The sequence below is a fragment of the Mobula birostris genome, chromosome 4 (assembly GCF_030028105.1).
Source record: "Mobula birostris isolate sMobBir1 chromosome 4, sMobBir1.hap1, whole genome shotgun sequence".
Lineage (NCBI taxonomy): Eukaryota > Metazoa > Chordata > Chondrichthyes > Myliobatiformes > Myliobatidae > Mobula > Mobula birostris.
This window is the reverse complement of record NC_092373.1, coordinates 11,640,758-11,659,266: the sequence shown is the minus strand read 5'-3', so window position 1 is coordinate 11,659,266 and position 18,509 is coordinate 11,640,758. Positions and strand designations below refer to the sequence as shown.

The window sequence follows — 18,509 nt, the reverse complement described above, 5'->3', positions numbered from 1 at the left end:
GAGATTTGATAGAGGTATATAAAATTATGAGAGGTAGGGTAGATGCATTGGAGTACTGCGGCAGACACAACAGGAGCAGGTCCTCCTAAGATGTTCAACAGGGAACCTAGCCTCTTTAAAAGAGAGGTACCGCCTAGCAGAGCAGTTGTTGGAGTAGTCTAAGACACAGTAGGAAGGCTTTGGCTCAAGCAGGGCTTCGGCGAGAGCAGGCAGAGTCTCGGCAAGTTCATTCCTTGTTTCTTACTGAACTCTAGAGAGAATAGCGGGTATGTCTATAGAGGCAGTGTTCTGTTCTGGGTGTCAGATGTGGGATTTCCAGGAGACTCCCAGCCTCCCCGATGGCCACACCTGCCCCAGTTGCATCGAGATGCAGCTCCTTAGAGACCGTGTTAGGGAACTGGAGCTGCAGCTCGATGACCTTCGGCTTTTTAGGGAAAGTGAAGCAGTGATAGACAGGAGCTACAGAGAGGAAGTCACCCCAAGGCTACAGAGACAGATAAACAGGTGACTGTCAGGAGAGAGAAGGGGGAACATCAGATAGTGGAGAGCACATCTGTGGCCGTTCCCCTCAACAATAAGTGCTCCATTTTGAGTACTGTTGTGGGTGGGGGCTGTAATGGGGGAATGAGCAGCAGCCGTGCATCTGGCACTGAATCTGGCCTTGTGGCTCAGAAGGGTAGGGAACTGAAGAGGATATAGGGGACTCTACAGTCAGGGAGACAGACAGATGATTCTGCAGATGCAAAAAGGAAACACAGATGGTAGTTTGCCTCCCAGATGCCAGGGTCCGAGATGTTTCTGGATGTGTCCTGAAAAGGGAGGGTGAGCAACCAGAAGTGGAGGTACATATTAGTACCAATGACATAGGAAGAAAAAGGGAGGAGATCCTGAAAAAAGAATACAGGGAGTTAAGAAGGAAGCTGAGAAGCAGGACCTCTTGGGTAGTAATCTTGGGTTTCTGCCTGCGCCACATGACACTGAGGTTGGGAATAGAATGAGGTGGCAGATGAACACATGGCTGAGGAATTGGAGTAGGGGGCAGGGATTCGATTTCTGGATAATTGGAACAACTTCTGGGGTAGGTGGAACCTGTACAAAAGGCACAGGTTGCACTTGAATCCAAAGGGAACCAATATTCTTACGGGCAGATTTACTAGAGCTATTGGGAGTGGTTTAAACTAATATGGCATGGGGATGGGAACCAGGATGATAGAGCTGAGGATGAGCCAGCAGACTTACAAGTAGATGATGGATGTAACATGAATATAAGGAAAGACAAGCCAATAATTGGGTACAAATGCTAACAGAGCGAAGAGTTAAATTGTACCGCAGAGGCAAAATTCAAAAGGGCAAAGAATGCAGGACTGAAAGTACCATGTTTAAATGTGCATAGCATTCAGAATAAGGTGGACAAACGTGTGGCACATTGAGAGATAGGTCGGTATGATATTGTGGGCATCACTGAGTCATGGCTGAAAGAAGACTATAGTTGGAAGCTTAAAGTGTTACATGCTCAAGGAGATCCGTTTTTTTGGTGAGAATGCTGTAATGATCTTTTGGAGGTCACCTGATGTGACTTTCCCACCGTCGTGGGGTCACGTGACGACATGTGGGGCGGTGACTATATAAGGGTCGACTCAGGTGACGCAGTGGGATTTTGAGTTTGTAGATTTCCGGGTAGGACATGTTGTATCTCCGTTTCTGTTGCGTTTGTTTTTGTGACGCAGTTTCATTTTTAAAACGGTTGTGCATTCTGTTGAAAGATTCCATATTACTTGGACTGGAAATTTGTGGCTGGAAGTGCCAATCTACTCAATTCCGACAGTTTTGAAGGGAGAGTGAACTCATCGAAGTGAAGGATCGAGAGAAGTCGGCATCGGTTGGCAGTTTAATAAAGGATCGACCTTATTGAGTCTTCGTTGAAGAGAAGCTGCATTGAGTTAACTCTTGCAATAGCGCAATGAGTTCATGCATAAAGGCTCTCTCTCACTAAACAATTTAAGGTCAGTTGATTTAAACTGTTTATTTTCGGCATCAGGAATCCTGTGGACAGAACCGGCAGTAAAGGTGCGTCGGTGAAGAAATCGTTCTCCAGAGAAGTCTCTCCCCACTGAATGTGTGAAACTGTTGGACTTTTGAAGTTATCGCTTTAAGAACTATATCTGACTATCGCTTTAAGAACCAGAGCCGAGTGGAGTTGATGAACGGCTGTGTACCTGTTTAACCTCCGGTCAAAGTTTTCCTTTGTTTTTTCTCCTTATCGTTTATACGTGTTTAATAAATGTTCGGTTGTCTTTTTAAAACCTGTCTGGATTAATATTCGTTGTTGCCGGTTACGTAACAAACGTCAAAAGATAGACTTTGTATCAAAAGGGCAGGCTGGTATGCCGAGCTGGTGGTATGGTTCTACTGGTACGAGATGGAGTTTCATCTCTAGAAAGAGGTGACATAGGGTCAGAGAATGTTGAATCTTTGAAGGTGGAGTTAAGAAATTGAAAGTGTAAAAAAAAAACCATTATGGGGATCATATATAGGCCTCCAAATAGTAGCCAAGATGTGGAGTTGAGACTGCAAAGGGAGCTGAAAAAGGCATGTAATAAGGGTAATGACACAATTGTAATGAGGGATCTCAATATGCAAGGGGATTGGGGAAAATCAGGTTGGTGTTGAATTGCAAGAGACGGAATTTGTTAAGTGCTTATGAGATGGGTTTTTAGAACAGCTTGTGCTTGAGCCTACTTGGGGAAAGGCGGTCTTTGATTGGGTTTTGTGTAATAACTCAGATCTCATTTGGGAGCTTAATATAAAGGGGTAGGCAACTGTGGATGACAAAGGAAATTGAGGACTGCATAAAAGCTGAGGAAAGGGCATGTAAGATAGCAAAAGTGAGTGGGAAGTTGGATGATGGGGAAGTTTTTAAAATCCAACAAAAGACAACTTAAAAATCTATAAGAAGGGGAAAGATGATTTCTGAGGGCAGACTAGCCAATAATATAAAACAGGTTAAGATTTATACTGCTATGCTCTGAGGTATTTTAGTAGTTTTCTGTAAAAGCAATATTTCCTGTTGGAAAGAGTATTTTGGCTTCAGCTAAAGATAAGGAACCATGTTGTCAAACTTAGGAATGTTTTATCAGCTAATCAGGATTGTAGGATGAGAGAAGTTTCTAGAGATTGGCTCCAACGTTTATGTTACATTGAACTTGTTTAACTGTAATGGGCTCTTTTTCTGAGTAACTGTTTGATAAAGCTGAAATTGGTAAATACTCCTGTACTATTTTATGCGGTGTATGATCTGTTATTGCTTGGCAACAGATAATTGTGTATGGGCTGTAATTACACAGTTCAATTTGAGATTCCTTTAATCAGAATTCAATGTTCCTGAATGATTGAACCCCAAATCATATACTGACCCTAGACTCATATTGCTTATGGAATGTGGCCTTCTCACTGCTGTGTGGCATGGCTGTAAACAGAACTAGCTAATGAGCCTAGCTGGTATATGAGCCCTGGTGAGAAAAATACATTTTTGCAGGTTCGTCCAGGCTTTTGGATGCTGTGTGAATGCTGTTCAAGGATTGATTAAGTGGTTTCTGTGTTTGAATTGAAATCGAATTGAATTGATTTTATTTCTTACATCTTTCACATACATGAGTAATAATCTTTACATTACGTCTCCAACTAAATGCGCAATTTGTAGTAATTTGTAATAAATAGTATGTACAACAGGACCATCAATATAACATAGAAATACAACATGATGGCCTGGTGGAAGAAGCTGTCACAGAGCCTATTGGTCCTGGCTTTTATGCTGTGGTAATGTTTCCTGGATGGTAGCAACTGGAACAGTTTGTGGCTGGGGGTGACTTGGGTCCCCAATGATCCTCCGGGTCCTTTTTACACACCTGTCTTTGTAAATGTTCTGAATAGTGATAAGTTCACATATACAGATGCGCTGGGCTGTCCGCACCACTCTCTGCAGAGTCCTGCGATTGGGACAATTACAGTTCCCAGACCAGGCAGTGATGCAGCCAGTCAGGATGCCCTCAATGGTGCCACTATTAAAAAGTTCTTCAGATTTGGGGGCCCATACCAAATTTCTTCAACCATCTGAGGAGAAAGAGGTGCTGTTGTGTCTTTTTCACCACACAGCCAGTAGGTACAGACCAAGTGAGATCCTCAGTGATGTTTATGCCGAGGAACTTAAAGCTGTTCACCCTCTCAACTCCAGATCCATTGATGTCAATAGGGGGCAGCCTGACTCCATTTCCCCTGTAGTCCACAACCAGCTCCTTTGTGCGACATTGATGGGGAGGTTGGAGACTAAGAAAAACTTCTTAACACAGAGAGCGGTGAATCTGTGGAATTCTCTGCCATAGGAAACAGTTGAGGCCAGTTCATTGGCTATATTTAAGAGGGAGCTAGATATGGCCCTTGTGGCTAAAGGGATCAGGGGGTATGGAGGGAAGGCTGGTACAGGGTTCTGAGTTGGATGATCAGCCATGATTGTACTGAATGGCGGTGCAGGCTCGAAGGGCCGAATGGCCTACTCCTGCACCTATTTTCTATGTTTCTATGTTGTTTTCTTGACACCACTGTGTCAGGGTAATGACTTCTCTGTAGGCTGCCTCATTTCTATTTCAGATTAGACCAATCAGTGTAGTGTCATCAGCAAATTTAATTAGCAGATTAGAGCTGAGAGTGGCGACACAGTCATGGGTATACAGAAAGTAAAAGAGGGGGTTTAGTACACAGCCCTGAGAGGCACCTGTGTTGAGAGTCAGAAGGGCAGAGCTGAGGGAGACAACTCTTACCACTTGCTGGCAATCGGACAGGAAGTCCAGGATCCAGCTACACAAAGCAGAATGAAGACGGGTGTCTGAGCTTCTTGTTGAGCCTGGAGAGAACTATGGTGTTGAATGATGAACTGTAGTCCAAGAACAGCATTCTCACATAGCCATACAACAAACATATAACCATATAACAATTACAGCACGGGAATAGGCCATCTCGGCCCTTGTAGTCCGTGCCGAACTCCTACTCTCACCTAGTCCCACCGACCTGCACTCAGTCCGTAACCCTCCATTCCCTTCCTGTCCATATATCTATCCAATTTAACTTTAAATGACAACATCGAACCTGCCTCAACCACTTCTGCTGGAAGCTCGTTCCACACAGTCACCACTCTCTGAGTAAAGAAGTTCCCCCTCATATTACCCCTAAACTTTTGCCCTTTAACTCTCAACTCATGTCCTCTTGTTTGAATCTCCCCCACTCTCAATGGAAAAAGCCTATCCACGTCAACTCTATCTATCCCCCTCATAATTTTAAACACTTTTATCAAATCCCCTCTAAACCTTCTACACTCCAAAGAATAAAGACCTAACTTGTTCAACCTTTCTCTGTAACTTAGGAGATGAAACCTAGGCAACATTTTAGTAAACCACCTCTGTACTCTCTCAATTTTATTGACATCTTTCCTATAATTCACTGACCAGAACTGTACACAATACTCCAAATTTGGCCTTACCAATGCCTTATACAATTTCAACATTACATCCCAACTCCTATACACATGCTCTGATTTATAAAGGCCAGCATACCAAAAGCTTTCTTCACCACCCTATCCACATGAGATTCCACCTTCAAGGAGCTATGCACCATTATTCCTAGATCCCTCTGTTCTACTGCATTCTTCAATGCCCTACCATTTACCATGTATGTCCTATTTTGATTAGTCCTACCAAAATGTAGCACCTCACACTTATCAGCATTAAACTCCATCTGCCATCTTTCAGCCCACTCTTCTAACTGGCTTAAACCTCTCTGCAAGCTTTGAAAATCATCTTCATTATCCAAAATGCCACCTATCTTAGTATCATCTGCATACTTACTAATCCAATTTACCACCCCATCATCCAGATCATTAATATATATGACAAACAACATTGGACCCAGTACAGATCCCTGAGGCACACTGCTACACATCGTCCTCCAATCTGACAAACAGTACTCTCTGGCATCTACCATCCAGCCACTGCTGAATCCATTTTACTACTTCAATATTAATGCCTAACGATTGAACCTTCCTAACTAACCTTCCGTGTGGAACCTTGTCAAAGGCCTCACTGAAGTCCATATAGACAACATCCACTGCTTTACCCTCGTCAACTTTCCTAGTAACCTCTTCAAAAAAAATTCAATAAGATTTGTCAAACATGACCTTCCACGCACAAATCCATGCTGACTGTACCTAATCAGACCCTGTCCATCCAGATAATTATGTATACCATCTCCAAGAATACTTTCCATCAATTTATCCACCACTGACGTCAAACTCACAGGCTGATAATTGCTAGGTTTACTCTTAGAACCCTTTTTAAACAATGGAACCACATGAGCAATATGCCAATCCTCCAGCACCATGCCCATTTCTAATGACGTTTGAAATATTTCTGTCAGAGCCCCTGCTATTTCCACACTAACTTCCCTCAAGGTCCTGAGGAATATCTTGTCCGGACCTGGAGACTTATCCACTTTTATATTCCTTAAAAGTGCCAGTACTTCCTCTTTAATCATAGAAACATAGAAAATAGGTGCAGGAGTAGGCCATTTGGCCCTTTGAGCCTGCACTGCCATTTATTATGATCATGGCTGATCATCCAACTCAGAACCCTGCACCAACCTTCTCCATACCCCCTGATCCCCGTAGCCACAAGGGCCATATCTAACTCCCTCTTAAATATAGCCAATGAACTGGCCTCAACTGTTTCCTGTGGCAGAGAGTTCCACAGATTCACCACTCTCTGTGTGAAGAAGTTTTTCCTAATCTCAGTCCTAAAAGGCTTCCCCTCTATCCTCAAACTGTGACCCCTCGTTCTGGACTTCCCCAACATTGGGAACAATCTTCCTGCATCTAGCTTGTCCAATCCCTTTAGGATTTTATACGTTTCAATCAGATCCTCCCTCAATCTTCTAAATTCCAACGAGTACAAGCCCAGTTCATCCAGTCTTTCTTCATATGAAAGTCCTGCCATCCCAGGAATCAATCTGGTGAACCTTCTTTGTACTCCCTCTATGGCAAGGATGTCTTTCCTCAGATTAGGGGACCAAAACTGCACACAATACTCCAGGTGTGGTCTCACCAAGGCCTTGTACAACTGCAGTAGTACCTCCCTGCTCCTGTACTCGAATCCTCTCGCTATAAATGCTAGCATACCATTTGCCTTTTTCACTGCCTGCTGTACCTGCATGCCCACTTTCAATGACTGGTGTATAATGACACCCAGGTCTCGTTGCACCTCCCCTTTTCCTAATCTGCATACTTTCCATAACTACCCTTGTTTCCTTTACCTTACACAATTCAATATCCTTCTCCTTAGTGCATAAGCATCCCTCTTCTCCAGATGTGTAAGGACGGTGTGTAGAGCTGTGGCTATTGCATCATCTGTCGATTGGTTGTGTTGGTAGGTGAATTGTAGGTTTGTATGTTTAAACCCCAGTGTGAAGTGCAATTCTAAGAGGTTATTGACAAATAATGTTTGTGTTCTGAACAGGGTGGATATTTGAAGCCCCAACGAACTGCTGCTCATAGTGCTGAGTTCTGTAAAAGTATTGGGGAAAGCTGCACTGGTTGAACAGTGGTTTTGACCAATTGGCTGGTAAGGATGTTGTGTTAGTCCAGACTAGCAGCGTTGTAACTGAACTTGCACTGTCCACTACGTTAGATCCTGTAGCAGTGGGGCCATGGGCAGTTCATGTTTGTTTTTTTTTTCTTTTTTTTTTGAGAAAGGGGAATGTAGCTGAGGGTGAAGACTTTAAAGACAAGTTACATATAGCTGAAGCTGAAGACTTTAAAGACAAGTTGTTCTTGTTTCTGCAAAATGAGGGAAAGGAGTTGTCTGGGGTCTAATGGGTCCTTCAGAGGTTGATGTAAATTCTGAGCTGGTTTCAGCTATGACATCATTGGTTGGTAAATGCGGAGAGCCAAAGTTACAGTAGGCCGAGAGGGTTCTCGGGAGTCAAGCCCACCCCGCATGGGGAAGAAGAATATGAGGCTTGGGTGAATAAATGTCTCAGGTACTGGATGAGTGGCAGTGCTCAGATAATATGGGAAAAAATGGCGACTGGTAGAGAGTTTAAAATGTCAGGTTGCTGAGGTCTTTAAAGGCAGAAAACCCGTTGCTCCCATTCATGGAGTACGTGCAAGCGTTAGAAAACGTTTCTGGCACGATGGACAGCCCAGCGGAGCTGATGATGAGGTTTAAACTCACATTTGAGGGGAAAGTGGAGAAACTCTTTTCCTACGTATTCAGGGTAGAGAGACAACTGCATTGCTTGTGCCGTAGAGGGGGCCGTTCAACTGACTGAGATAGATCGATTAAGGATGGAGCAAGTTGTCAGCGGCACATTGTCACACGACGTGATCGCGTAAAGCCATCGAATGACTCAAAGACGTATCTCCCCCCCCCCCCATTTGTTGAACTGATCAGAGAAGTAAGAGAGGAAGAAAATACGAGGGAGGAGCGGGAGGCCTCCACCAGTCGGGCAGTGTCCTCAGTTGTAGCCTCTGTTGCTGAAGCGACCCCTGATACCACACAAGTTGGGGGGGGGGGGGGGGGTTGCAGAATGTGGTGAAAAACCTGCAAGTCGAGATCTCCAGGTTGATGTCACCAGGCGTGACAAGTTCGAAAGGAAACCGGACCCACCGGTAGGGCGTACGAAGCAGGTGGCTGCTGCTGACAGGGGTCTTTTGACGAGGGAAACAACTGGTATTTTGTGTTAGAAATGTGATGGGGATGGACATTTCAAGCAGGAGCGTGATGGGCAGGAAATTCTTCGGAAAGTAACCCAACAGTCGTTTAAATAGAAAAGGAAGTCTGAAAACGTCGGAGAGACCCAATAAGAGAATGGTCTGGCGTCTCGTAGAGAACACGTTCCAATCAGTGTATCCAGGAAAACACTAATGTGCAAAACTTTGAAGGTTTAGTGGGATCAAAATTGGGTGTAGGGTATTTATGCTAAAGCCATATTCGACACAGGTTCTCAGGTTACTCTGCCGTACCGTTGGTTTTACAACCAGTATTTGCCGCATTTACCATTGACGCCACTCTGTGACCTAGAAATTTGGCGTCTTAGTACTGATGATTACCGGTACGATGGTCGCTTGCCCTCGTGCTGGAGTTTTCGGAAGCAGGTGTTGGAGTAGCTGAGGCCCTGGATACATTAGAATTGGTCTGTCCGGATCTGGTTGAAAAAGGTGACGCTTCCATTGACGTGGGGATGAATACGTGCATTTGTGAGAAGGCTCGTGGGAGCATGCAAGGAGAGAAATGGAGAGAATAATCTGAAAACCGTGTCCATTTACCTGGTGTTCAGAGCTGCTTTGAGAAAACGCAAGTTCCACCTAGGCAGGACGATGAGCTTAAACGAGGAAATGTGCGGTACACCCTGTCTAAACCTGTCATGTTACATCCTAGGTCAGCAGCTAGAGTGTTGGGAAACCCCTAATTCCCCAGAATACCCGATGCCGAGTCCCTCCTGGTGAACGATCCGGGGGATCACGAAGAGTCGCGCTTACCTGCTGGAGTGTTGGTGAGACCTGACTGTAGAAACTTCCGGCTGTACATGTAAACAGGATGACAGTGATAGTCAGGAACTGCCCGGAGAGAGAGGCCATGCTCAAAGGTGGAAGGCTGTTGGCACATCTTCTCCCGCTGACCGTAATGTATAGTTTTCCAGTGAGAAAACCGGGAGAAAGACAGTTTCCTGGATCGGGAAACTGAACAGTAAATCAGTCAACTTTGGTGACTCCTGGTACCCGAGGAGACTAGCGGAGGAGATATTGAAGTTCGAAGGTGTCTTTTCTATTGTCGACTTCGATGTGGGTTGCTCCAAGAGGAATTGCCACAATATTGGTACAAGGAGCTTAGGGAAATAGAGGGAAATTCTAGGCAGTCTCTAGAGTAAGTTATATTGTCGGCACTGTTACGTACCAGCAGCAATAGATCCGAAATTGAGTCAGGTTTTAATGTTAAAACACTGTTTATTAGTATCTACTCAAAATATAGAAAATTAAATGAAATAAACACAAGTTAACTGTTTTATGTGTGTGTGGCTCCCAAATCGTCAAGTTTAGGAACAGTTCTTAAAGTCTTAAGTTGGCAAACTAGAAAGGTCCAGTAATCCACGGAATAGGTGAGGGGAGAAACTTGTAAATCTACATTAAAATGTAGAGAGGAGGCGATCACAAAGAATTTCACAAGTTCCACGCTGAGAAAACGAAGTAACGATCGCCAAAGATCTTATCCATCGAGTTGTCCCAAAATCCAGTAGAATTATCACAAGGTGACAGTCACGGAATATTTCTTAGCACAAGTGGTTACCACTTAAGATACCTGAAACCGTGTAAGGGCTAACAAAAGTGGTTGCCACAGGGTATTCAAACAAAATCCATGTATGGATCATAGGAAGTGATAGTCCCACATCCAATATGCACTGTGTGCCATTGAACAACCCAATCCTTTGGACATGGGAAAGTATCAGACTTTACCCATTGTTGCAGCAAGCTCCTGCGGGCAGCTTGCAGTCCAAAACTTTCTCACTTTCTCGCCCTCGCTCCTTCTCCTCAAAGTCCAGCGGTCTGTCGCAGCTTGTTATACTGGCGTCATAGTCCCGCCTCATCCCGGTTTTAAAGTGACACCCATGGTAAGCGAAACCGTGGTCATGTAACAGCACAACATTGTGGGCTGAGTGGCCTGTGATGTGCTCCAAATTTCTATGTTCTAATATTCGAGTGACAGAGGACACCCCTTTCAGAGAAAGATCTCGACAATTAGCACTGGCACCGGCAGCATCTGAAACTGAAGGAAGCTGAAATTATCACTTGAGTCCAGGAGTCCCTATGCATCACCCATAGTGGCAGTGAGGAAGAATGGGATGGTTGATTATGGAACACCGAACTGATGTACCATTCCAGACCAATATACTGTTCCACAGATCGAGGATGCTTTGGCCTGCCTGAGTGGAGACAAATGTTTCAGTGTGTTGGACCTAAGGAGTAGGTATTATCAGATACCCATGAATGAAGCTGATAAAGAGAAGGTGGCACTTATATGTCCACTTGGATTCTTTCAGTAAGAATGCCCTATTCCAACTTGTCAGGGAGAAGCAGTTGGGGCCTGTCGAGACTTCTCTGCTGAGCAGGAGATTGTTTGGATTGTTAGTAACCTATTAAATTACCAAGGGCCAATACAAAAAAGAAGCAAGGTGTAAGCAGAGCGGCCACTGAAGGAGTGGGCCAGTGTTAGAGTGGGCAGGCTTTGGCTCAAAAGGCTCGGCAAGAACAGCCGGAGGTCAAGGATGCCGAGTTATTTGGAATCATTTACTTGATTGTACAACTTAAGCCTAAGAAATTAGAGCCAAAGGTATAACAGTGTAGACAGGATGGTAGTTAAGGCAGTGAAATGTTCCTCCTGTAAAACGTGGGACTGCAAGATACCTAGCAATCTCCCTGATGACTAAATCTGCAGGAAGTACATTCAACTTCAGCTCCTGACTGACAGGGTCAAGGAAATGGAGCTGGAGGTGGATGTACTCAGGGCCATCCAGGAGGCTGAAAACCTTATGAGACTCTTACTGAGGTGGTCACATCCAGAATGCAGGCCTCAGAGAGTAAATGGGTGACCAGCAGGACAAGTAAGAGGAGTACCAGTTAGTGTAGGGTTCAATTTGGCTATTCCCCTCAACAACAAATATACCCCTTTGGATACTGTTTGTGGGTGGGGGGGGGGGGTAGTTTCACGGCGCAGCAGCCAAGCCAGTGACACGGTAGGCAGCTCTGAGGCTTGGCTGGGAAGGATACAGTTAGGTAAAGTGTCAGCGATAGGAGACTCAATAGTCGGGGACGCAGACAGAAAATTCTCTAGCCATGTAATGGATGCCAGGATGGTGTGTTGCCTCCCCAGTGATAGGGTGAAAGATGTCTCAGAGCGGTTGCTGAATAGTCTCAAAGGGAGGGTGTGCAGCCAGAGATCAGGGTGCACATTGGCACCAATGGCACAGGTAGAAAGGGGGAAAAGGTCCTACACAGTGAGCATAGGGAGTTAGGGAAGAGGCTGAAGAGCAGAGCCTCTAAGGTAGTGATTTCTAAGGTAGTAATCTCCGGATTACTCCCAGTGCCACAGGCTAGTCAGGATGACAGTACAGATGGATGCATTGCTGTGAAATTGGTGCAGGTGGGCAGAGTTTCAGACTTCTGGATCATTAGGTTCTGGGGAAGGCATGACCTGTATGAAATGGATGGGTGACACCTGAACCCTAGGGGGACCAATATCCTTGTGGGCAGATCTGCTAGAACTGTTGGAAAGTGTACAAACTAATTTGGCAGAGGGTTGGGAACTGAAGTAATAGGGCTGAGGATGGGGCAATTGGTATACAAGTAGATAGTATATAGTGGGGCTGTGACAAAGGACAGGCAGATGATGGGGCAAAATTGCAGTCAATGGGAAGAATTGAGAAAAATAAAAATGGTGATAAATATGGGATTGAAGCTGTTATATCTGAATCCACCACACGCAAAATGCTGGAGTAATTCTGCAGGCCAGACAGCATCTATGGAAAAGAGTAAACAGTCAACATTTTGGACTGCAACCCTTCATCAGGACTGGCACTAAGGGAAAGGAAGTTCTGTATTTGGCATTGTGTAATGAACCACATTTCATTCGAGTTCTTAAGGTAAAGGAACCCTCAGGAGACAGTGATCATAATACAATAACATTCAGCGGGCAGTTTGAGAGGAAGAAGCTAAAATCAGATATATCAATATTAACATGGAGTAAAGAAAATTACAGAGGCATGAGAGAGGAGCAGGCCAAAGTTGATTGGAAGGGGACACTAGCAGGGATGACAGCAGAACAGCACTGGCTGAAGTTTCCGGATGCAAATTGGAAGGCAGAGACTAGATCATTGACAAAGATGAAGAAGCATTTTAAAGGGAGGATGACACAACCACAACTGACAAAGAAAATCAAAGACAGCATGAACGGAAAACAGAGGACATATAGTAAAATGTTACTGTGAAGTTAGATAATTAGGAAGTTTTTAAAATCCAACAGATGACAACTAGAAAGGCCAAAAGCAAAGAAAGGATGAAATATGAAGGGGAGCTAGCCAATAATATAAAATGTGATACCAAAAGTTTTTCAGATGTATAAGCAGTAAAAGAGGCAAGAGTAGATTTCAGACTAGTAGAAAATGATACTGGAGAGGGAGTAATTGGGGACATAGAAATGACAGACAAACTTCAGAAGTATTTTGCATCAGTCTTCACTGTGGAAGGGCGTGGTAACTGGCCTCGATGACTATCGTCCAGTAGCATTTACATCCACTGTAATGAAGTGTTTTAAGACAGGGGTCCCCAACCTTTTTTTCACCGTGGACCAGTTTAATATTGACAAAATTATTGTGGACCAGCTGATGGGGTGGGGGGTGTTAATCATGACCGGAATTTAGGTGATAAGTCAACTATAAGTCACTTATAAGTGGCTAATACACTCAATTTCGTGAATCTCTTGAAAGGTTGGTGATGAAACATAACAATACCTGTCTGAGAAGCCACTTGGATCTACTCCAATTTGCCTCCCAGCAAAACAGATCCACAGAAAAACATCTGGACAGCAAAGAAGCACAAATCAGAATGCTCTTTATCAACTACAGCTCTGCTTTCAATGCCATCATTTCCTCAAAACCAATCAATAAGCATCAAGTCCTTGGCCTCAATACTGCCTTGTGCAATTGGAATGTGGATTTCTTCATTTGCTGGCCCTAGTCAGTTCAGATTGACAACATCTCCTCCACAATCTCCTTTAGAACAGGTGCACCACAAGGCCATGTGCTTAGCCCTCTGCTCTACCAGCTTTATGCATGACTGTCAGGCTAAGTACATCTCCAATGCCATATTTATGTTTGCTGACTACACCACTGTTGTTGACCAAATCGAAAGTGGTGATGAGTCAGCATCTAAGAGGGAGACTGAAAATCTGGCTGTGAGGTGCCACAACAACAACCTCTCAGCAAGACCAGGGAGCTGATACTTGACTTCAAGGGAGGAAACTGGAGGCCCATGAGCTAGTCCTTGTCAGTAGAGAGGGTCGGCAACTTTAAATTACTCAGTGTTATCATTTCAGAGGATCTGTCCTGGAGTCAGCACATAAGTGCAATAAAATAAACTCAGGGCTTCCTTGGAGATTTGCAGGTATTTGACGTGATATCTAAAACTTGGACACACTTCTATAAATGTGTGGTGGAGAGTGTATTGACTGGTTGCTTCATGGCCTGGTATGGGACATCAATGCCCTTGAAATGGAAAATTCTACAAAAAGTACCAGATTATAGCCCAGTCTATCCCCAGTCTTCCCTAGCACTGAGCCCATATACATAAAGCGCTGTCACAGGAAAGCAAAATCCATGTCAGGAACTTCCACCACCCAGGCCATGCTTTCTCCTCGCTGCTGCCATCAGAAAGGTGGTACAGAAGCCTCAGGACCCACACCACCAGGTTCAGGAAAAGTTATTACCCCAGAACCATCAGGCTCTTGAGCCAATGAGGATAATTTCATTCATCTTCACTTGCCTATCACTGAACTGTTCCCACAATGTATGGATTCACTTTCAAGGACTCTTCATCCCATTTTCTCAATGCTTATTTATTTATTATTATTTCCTTTTTGTATTTGCAGTTTCTTTTGTATATTATTTTTTGTCTCTGTTATTTTGTGCTGCATCATATCCAGAGTAATAATTATTTCATTCTCCTTTACAGTTGTGTACTTCTCTTCTTATTACTACTATCAGAGCCTGAAGATTCACACTCAAAGTCTTAGGAACAATTTCTTCCCCTCCACTGTCAGATCTCTGAACAGAAAATGAACCCACGAACACTACCTCCTGTACCTAATAAAGTAGCCACCAGGTGTATGCTTATGGTCTTCTGCTGCGGTAACCCTTCCACTTCAAGGATCGACATGTTGTGATTTCAGAGATGTTCTTCTGCACATTACTGTTGTAACATGTGGTTATTTGCATTATTGTCAGCTTCCCATAAGCTTGAACCAGTCTGGTCATTCCTCTGACCTCTCTCATTAACAAGCAACACACATAAAAGTTGCTTGAATTTCCAGCATCTGCAGAATTCCTGTTGTTTTCTCTCATTAACAAGGTATTTTTGTTCTCAGAATTGCTGCTCACTAGATTTTTTTTTGTTTGTTTGTTTTTCACACTACTCCCTGTAAACTCTACAGACTGCTGTGCATGAAAATCCCAGGAGAGCAGCAGTTACTGAGATACTCAAACCACCCTGTCTGGCACCAACATTCATTCCACGGTCACTTTGATCACATTTTTCATGTCTGGTCTGAACACAACTGGAGCTCTTGACCAAGTCTGAATGTTTTTATGCATTGAGTTGCTGCCAGGTGATTAGTATGTTAGCTATTTGCATTAACGAGTGGATGTACAGGTATACCTAATAAAGTGGCCACTAAGTGTATATTTATTATAACAGCTTTTTTTTAATGTTTTGTGCTATACGACTGCTGCAGAACAACAAATTTCAGGACATATCTGAGTGATAGTACATACGATTCTGCTCCTACTTGCATGAAATATATCTATGCCTATGCAATCTCTTTCCTGTGTTTTAAAGTGCATGGATCCAATCCTTTCAGACCATGGAAATAAACCACCTACAGTAGTATGGAGACACAAGAGACTGCAGAGGCTGGAATCTGGAGTAATGTGCCATCTGCTGGACGAACTCAGCAATATTTGAGAGGGGAAAGGATCTGTCAATGTTTCAAGTCAAAACCTTGTATCAAGACTGGGAATGGAACAGTAAGGTGGTTACCGTATCGGACCCTTCCCCCACCTCCTCCAACCTTCCTCTCTCTGAGGCAGAATGTTCTGTTCGCAGTAAGGGCCTCATCTTTGTTTCCCTGCGCCCACGCATCAGTGAGCTCTGCGCCCGCCGTGACGCAGAGCTCTACTTCCGCCTGGCCTGCGGCGTTCACCAGCAATTTTTATGTGTGTTGCTTGAAATTCCGGCATCTGCAGATTTCCTTGTGTTTGTGTTGTTAATGAGAAAGTTCAGAGGAGAATGGCCTGACTGGTTCAAGCTGAAAGGAAGGTGACAGTAACTCCAATAACCACATGTTACAACAGTGGTGTACAGAAGAGCATTTCGAAATGTACACCACCAGAGCCTGGAAGTGGATGTGCTACAGCAGCAGAAGACCACAGACATGTGGTTCGGAGGCCACTTTATTAAGTACAGGAGGTAACCAATGAAGTGGCCACTAAGTGTGTACATCCACTATACAGACCTGAATGGTTTTGCTTTCTTTACCCAAGGAAGGATATTTTTGCCTTGGAGAGTTTTAATAGAAACTTGACATGAAAGACAGTGAACTAGAAGGAGTCAAATGGATTAAAGTTATCCTCCTACCTGTTCCCAATTTCCCCCAGTGCTTCCTGGAGTAATGTGTTGCAAGACAAAGCACAAACATTTAATACTAAGGACATTCTCTGCTAGTTTTAGTCATTTATAATTTAGACCAATGGGGTGTCCTGGGAGGGGTAGCACCTCTGCTGAGGGGCTTGTCATGTCATTCCAGGGCAGTTCACTCACCTTTGGTCTCCACTGGACACTCAGTTCTCACCTGTGGCTCCAGGTAGCTCTTTGCATGTGACAGTGGCCACATCCCAGTACACTGCTTCAACAGGTGGACTGAACCTGGTGGGACAGGGACATAGCTGTCCTGGCAAGTGAAGTCAGCTCCAGTGGACTGAGCAGCTGAGATCCACAGTGGAAAAACAAGAACTAAAAATGCGATACTGCAACGCTCCATGGAGAGTGAAGGGCATCATGGTCATCCACTACCTGGAGTTCAGAGGGCCAGAAAATGCAACAGCTTTTCCACTTTAAGAACTCTCCTGCAAAGTTTTCCTGATGGACAACCACAATTGCAGAACTGTGCATGCTGTTCTGCTTGAAATATTTTTGGCTTTAAGATTTTTTTTGTTGATCATGGCCTTATTACAAAGATAAGCAAAGTACAAAAATGTAAATTGGTGGTTACATGCACAGCATCAACTATCACAATTTTAGTTTGGTATGCTGATTATACAAGAAAATAAATACAACAGATATCAGGCATCAGGGTGGAGGAGCAACATCTCGTATACTGCCTAGGCAGCCTCCAGCCTGATGGCATAAATATCGATTTCTCCTATTAGTTAAAAAAAAATCTCCCCCCCCCCCCCCCATTTCCCACTGTGGCCTCTTAACACTTCTCACCTGCCTATCACCTCCCCCGCGTCCCCTCCCCCTTCCTTTTCTCCCATAGTCCACTCTCTGCTCTCCTATCAGATTCTTTCCTACCCACTTGGCTTCACTGATCACCTTCTCCTTCCCCTCCACCTCTCCATCTTTTTTATTCTGGCATCTTCCCCCTTCCTTTCCAGTTCTGAAAAGGGTCTTGGCACAAAATGTCCACTGCTTATTCATTTCCATAGGTGCCGCCTGATCTGCTGAGTTCCTTCAGTATTTTGTGTGTGTTGCTTTACATTTCCAGCATCTACAGACTTGCTTGTGTTTAAGATATCTTACGTTACAATAGCTAGGTGCTGTGCATCTCTAAATATTCGATGTTTACCAATGCAGTTATATTGACAAGACAATAGACAATCTCCCTTGATTTTCTGAGGTAAATATTGGTAAAATGTCCATGTCATTATGTAGGCAATCACAAGACAACTACTTCCACTGGATGCCTCTTTAAGTTAAGGTAATACACACAGCACCTTCAAAATGGCACAGAGTACCTATCATAACAAAGATTACTACTCTGATCAAGCCCTTCTGCAGCGGTTAACGGTTCAAGTTGAGACCCTTCATCGGGACTGGAAAGGAAGAGGGGAAGAAGCCAGAATAAGACAATAGGGAAAGGGGAAGCAGGACAAGCTGGCAGGTGGCAGGAGAAGCCAAGTCAGGGGGAAGGTAGATTGGTGGGAGAGGGAGGATGAAGTGGGAAGCTGGGAATGCATATATGCAAGAGGTAAAAGGCTGGAGAAGAACTCTGATAGGAGAGGAGCATAGACCATGGGAGAAAGGAGAGGAGGAGAGGCACCAGGTGGAGGTGATAAGCAGGAGAAAATAAGAGGAGAGCCAGCGGAGGGAATTGAAGGGGGAGAGGGGAAAAATTACCAGAAGTTAAGTCCTTTTCTTCTGCTTTCCAGACACACGAAGTCAAAATACACCTATGTACAATCTAATATAACAAAGTACCAGATTAAATACAAGGCTTTATCCAGCTTCCTTGAACCATTTTTCTTTATATACAAGTTGAAATATAAGCAACATTTTTTGAACTATTGCATAATTGCTATACACTAGGTTACATAGTATTTGTAGAAATTGCACAAATCTCAAAAATGAATTAGAAGTACAACCA

At 44.1% G+C, this 18,509-nt stretch overlaps 1 protein-coding gene across 1 annotated transcript in view; it reads right to left on the bottom strand.

The window, feature by feature from the left end:
* LOC140196989 (extracellular calcium-sensing receptor-like) overlaps positions 1 to 10,683 on the bottom strand; it is a 56,611-nt gene extending 45,928 nt beyond the window's left edge. The window contains exon 1 of the mRNA XM_072256922.1: positions 10,553 to 10,683. Coding sequence (XP_072113023.1) covers positions 10,553 to 10,683 — 131 coding nt within the window. The remainder of the gene's footprint in view (positions 1 to 10,552) is intronic.
* Positions 10,684 to 18,509: the final 7,826 nt, after the last annotated feature.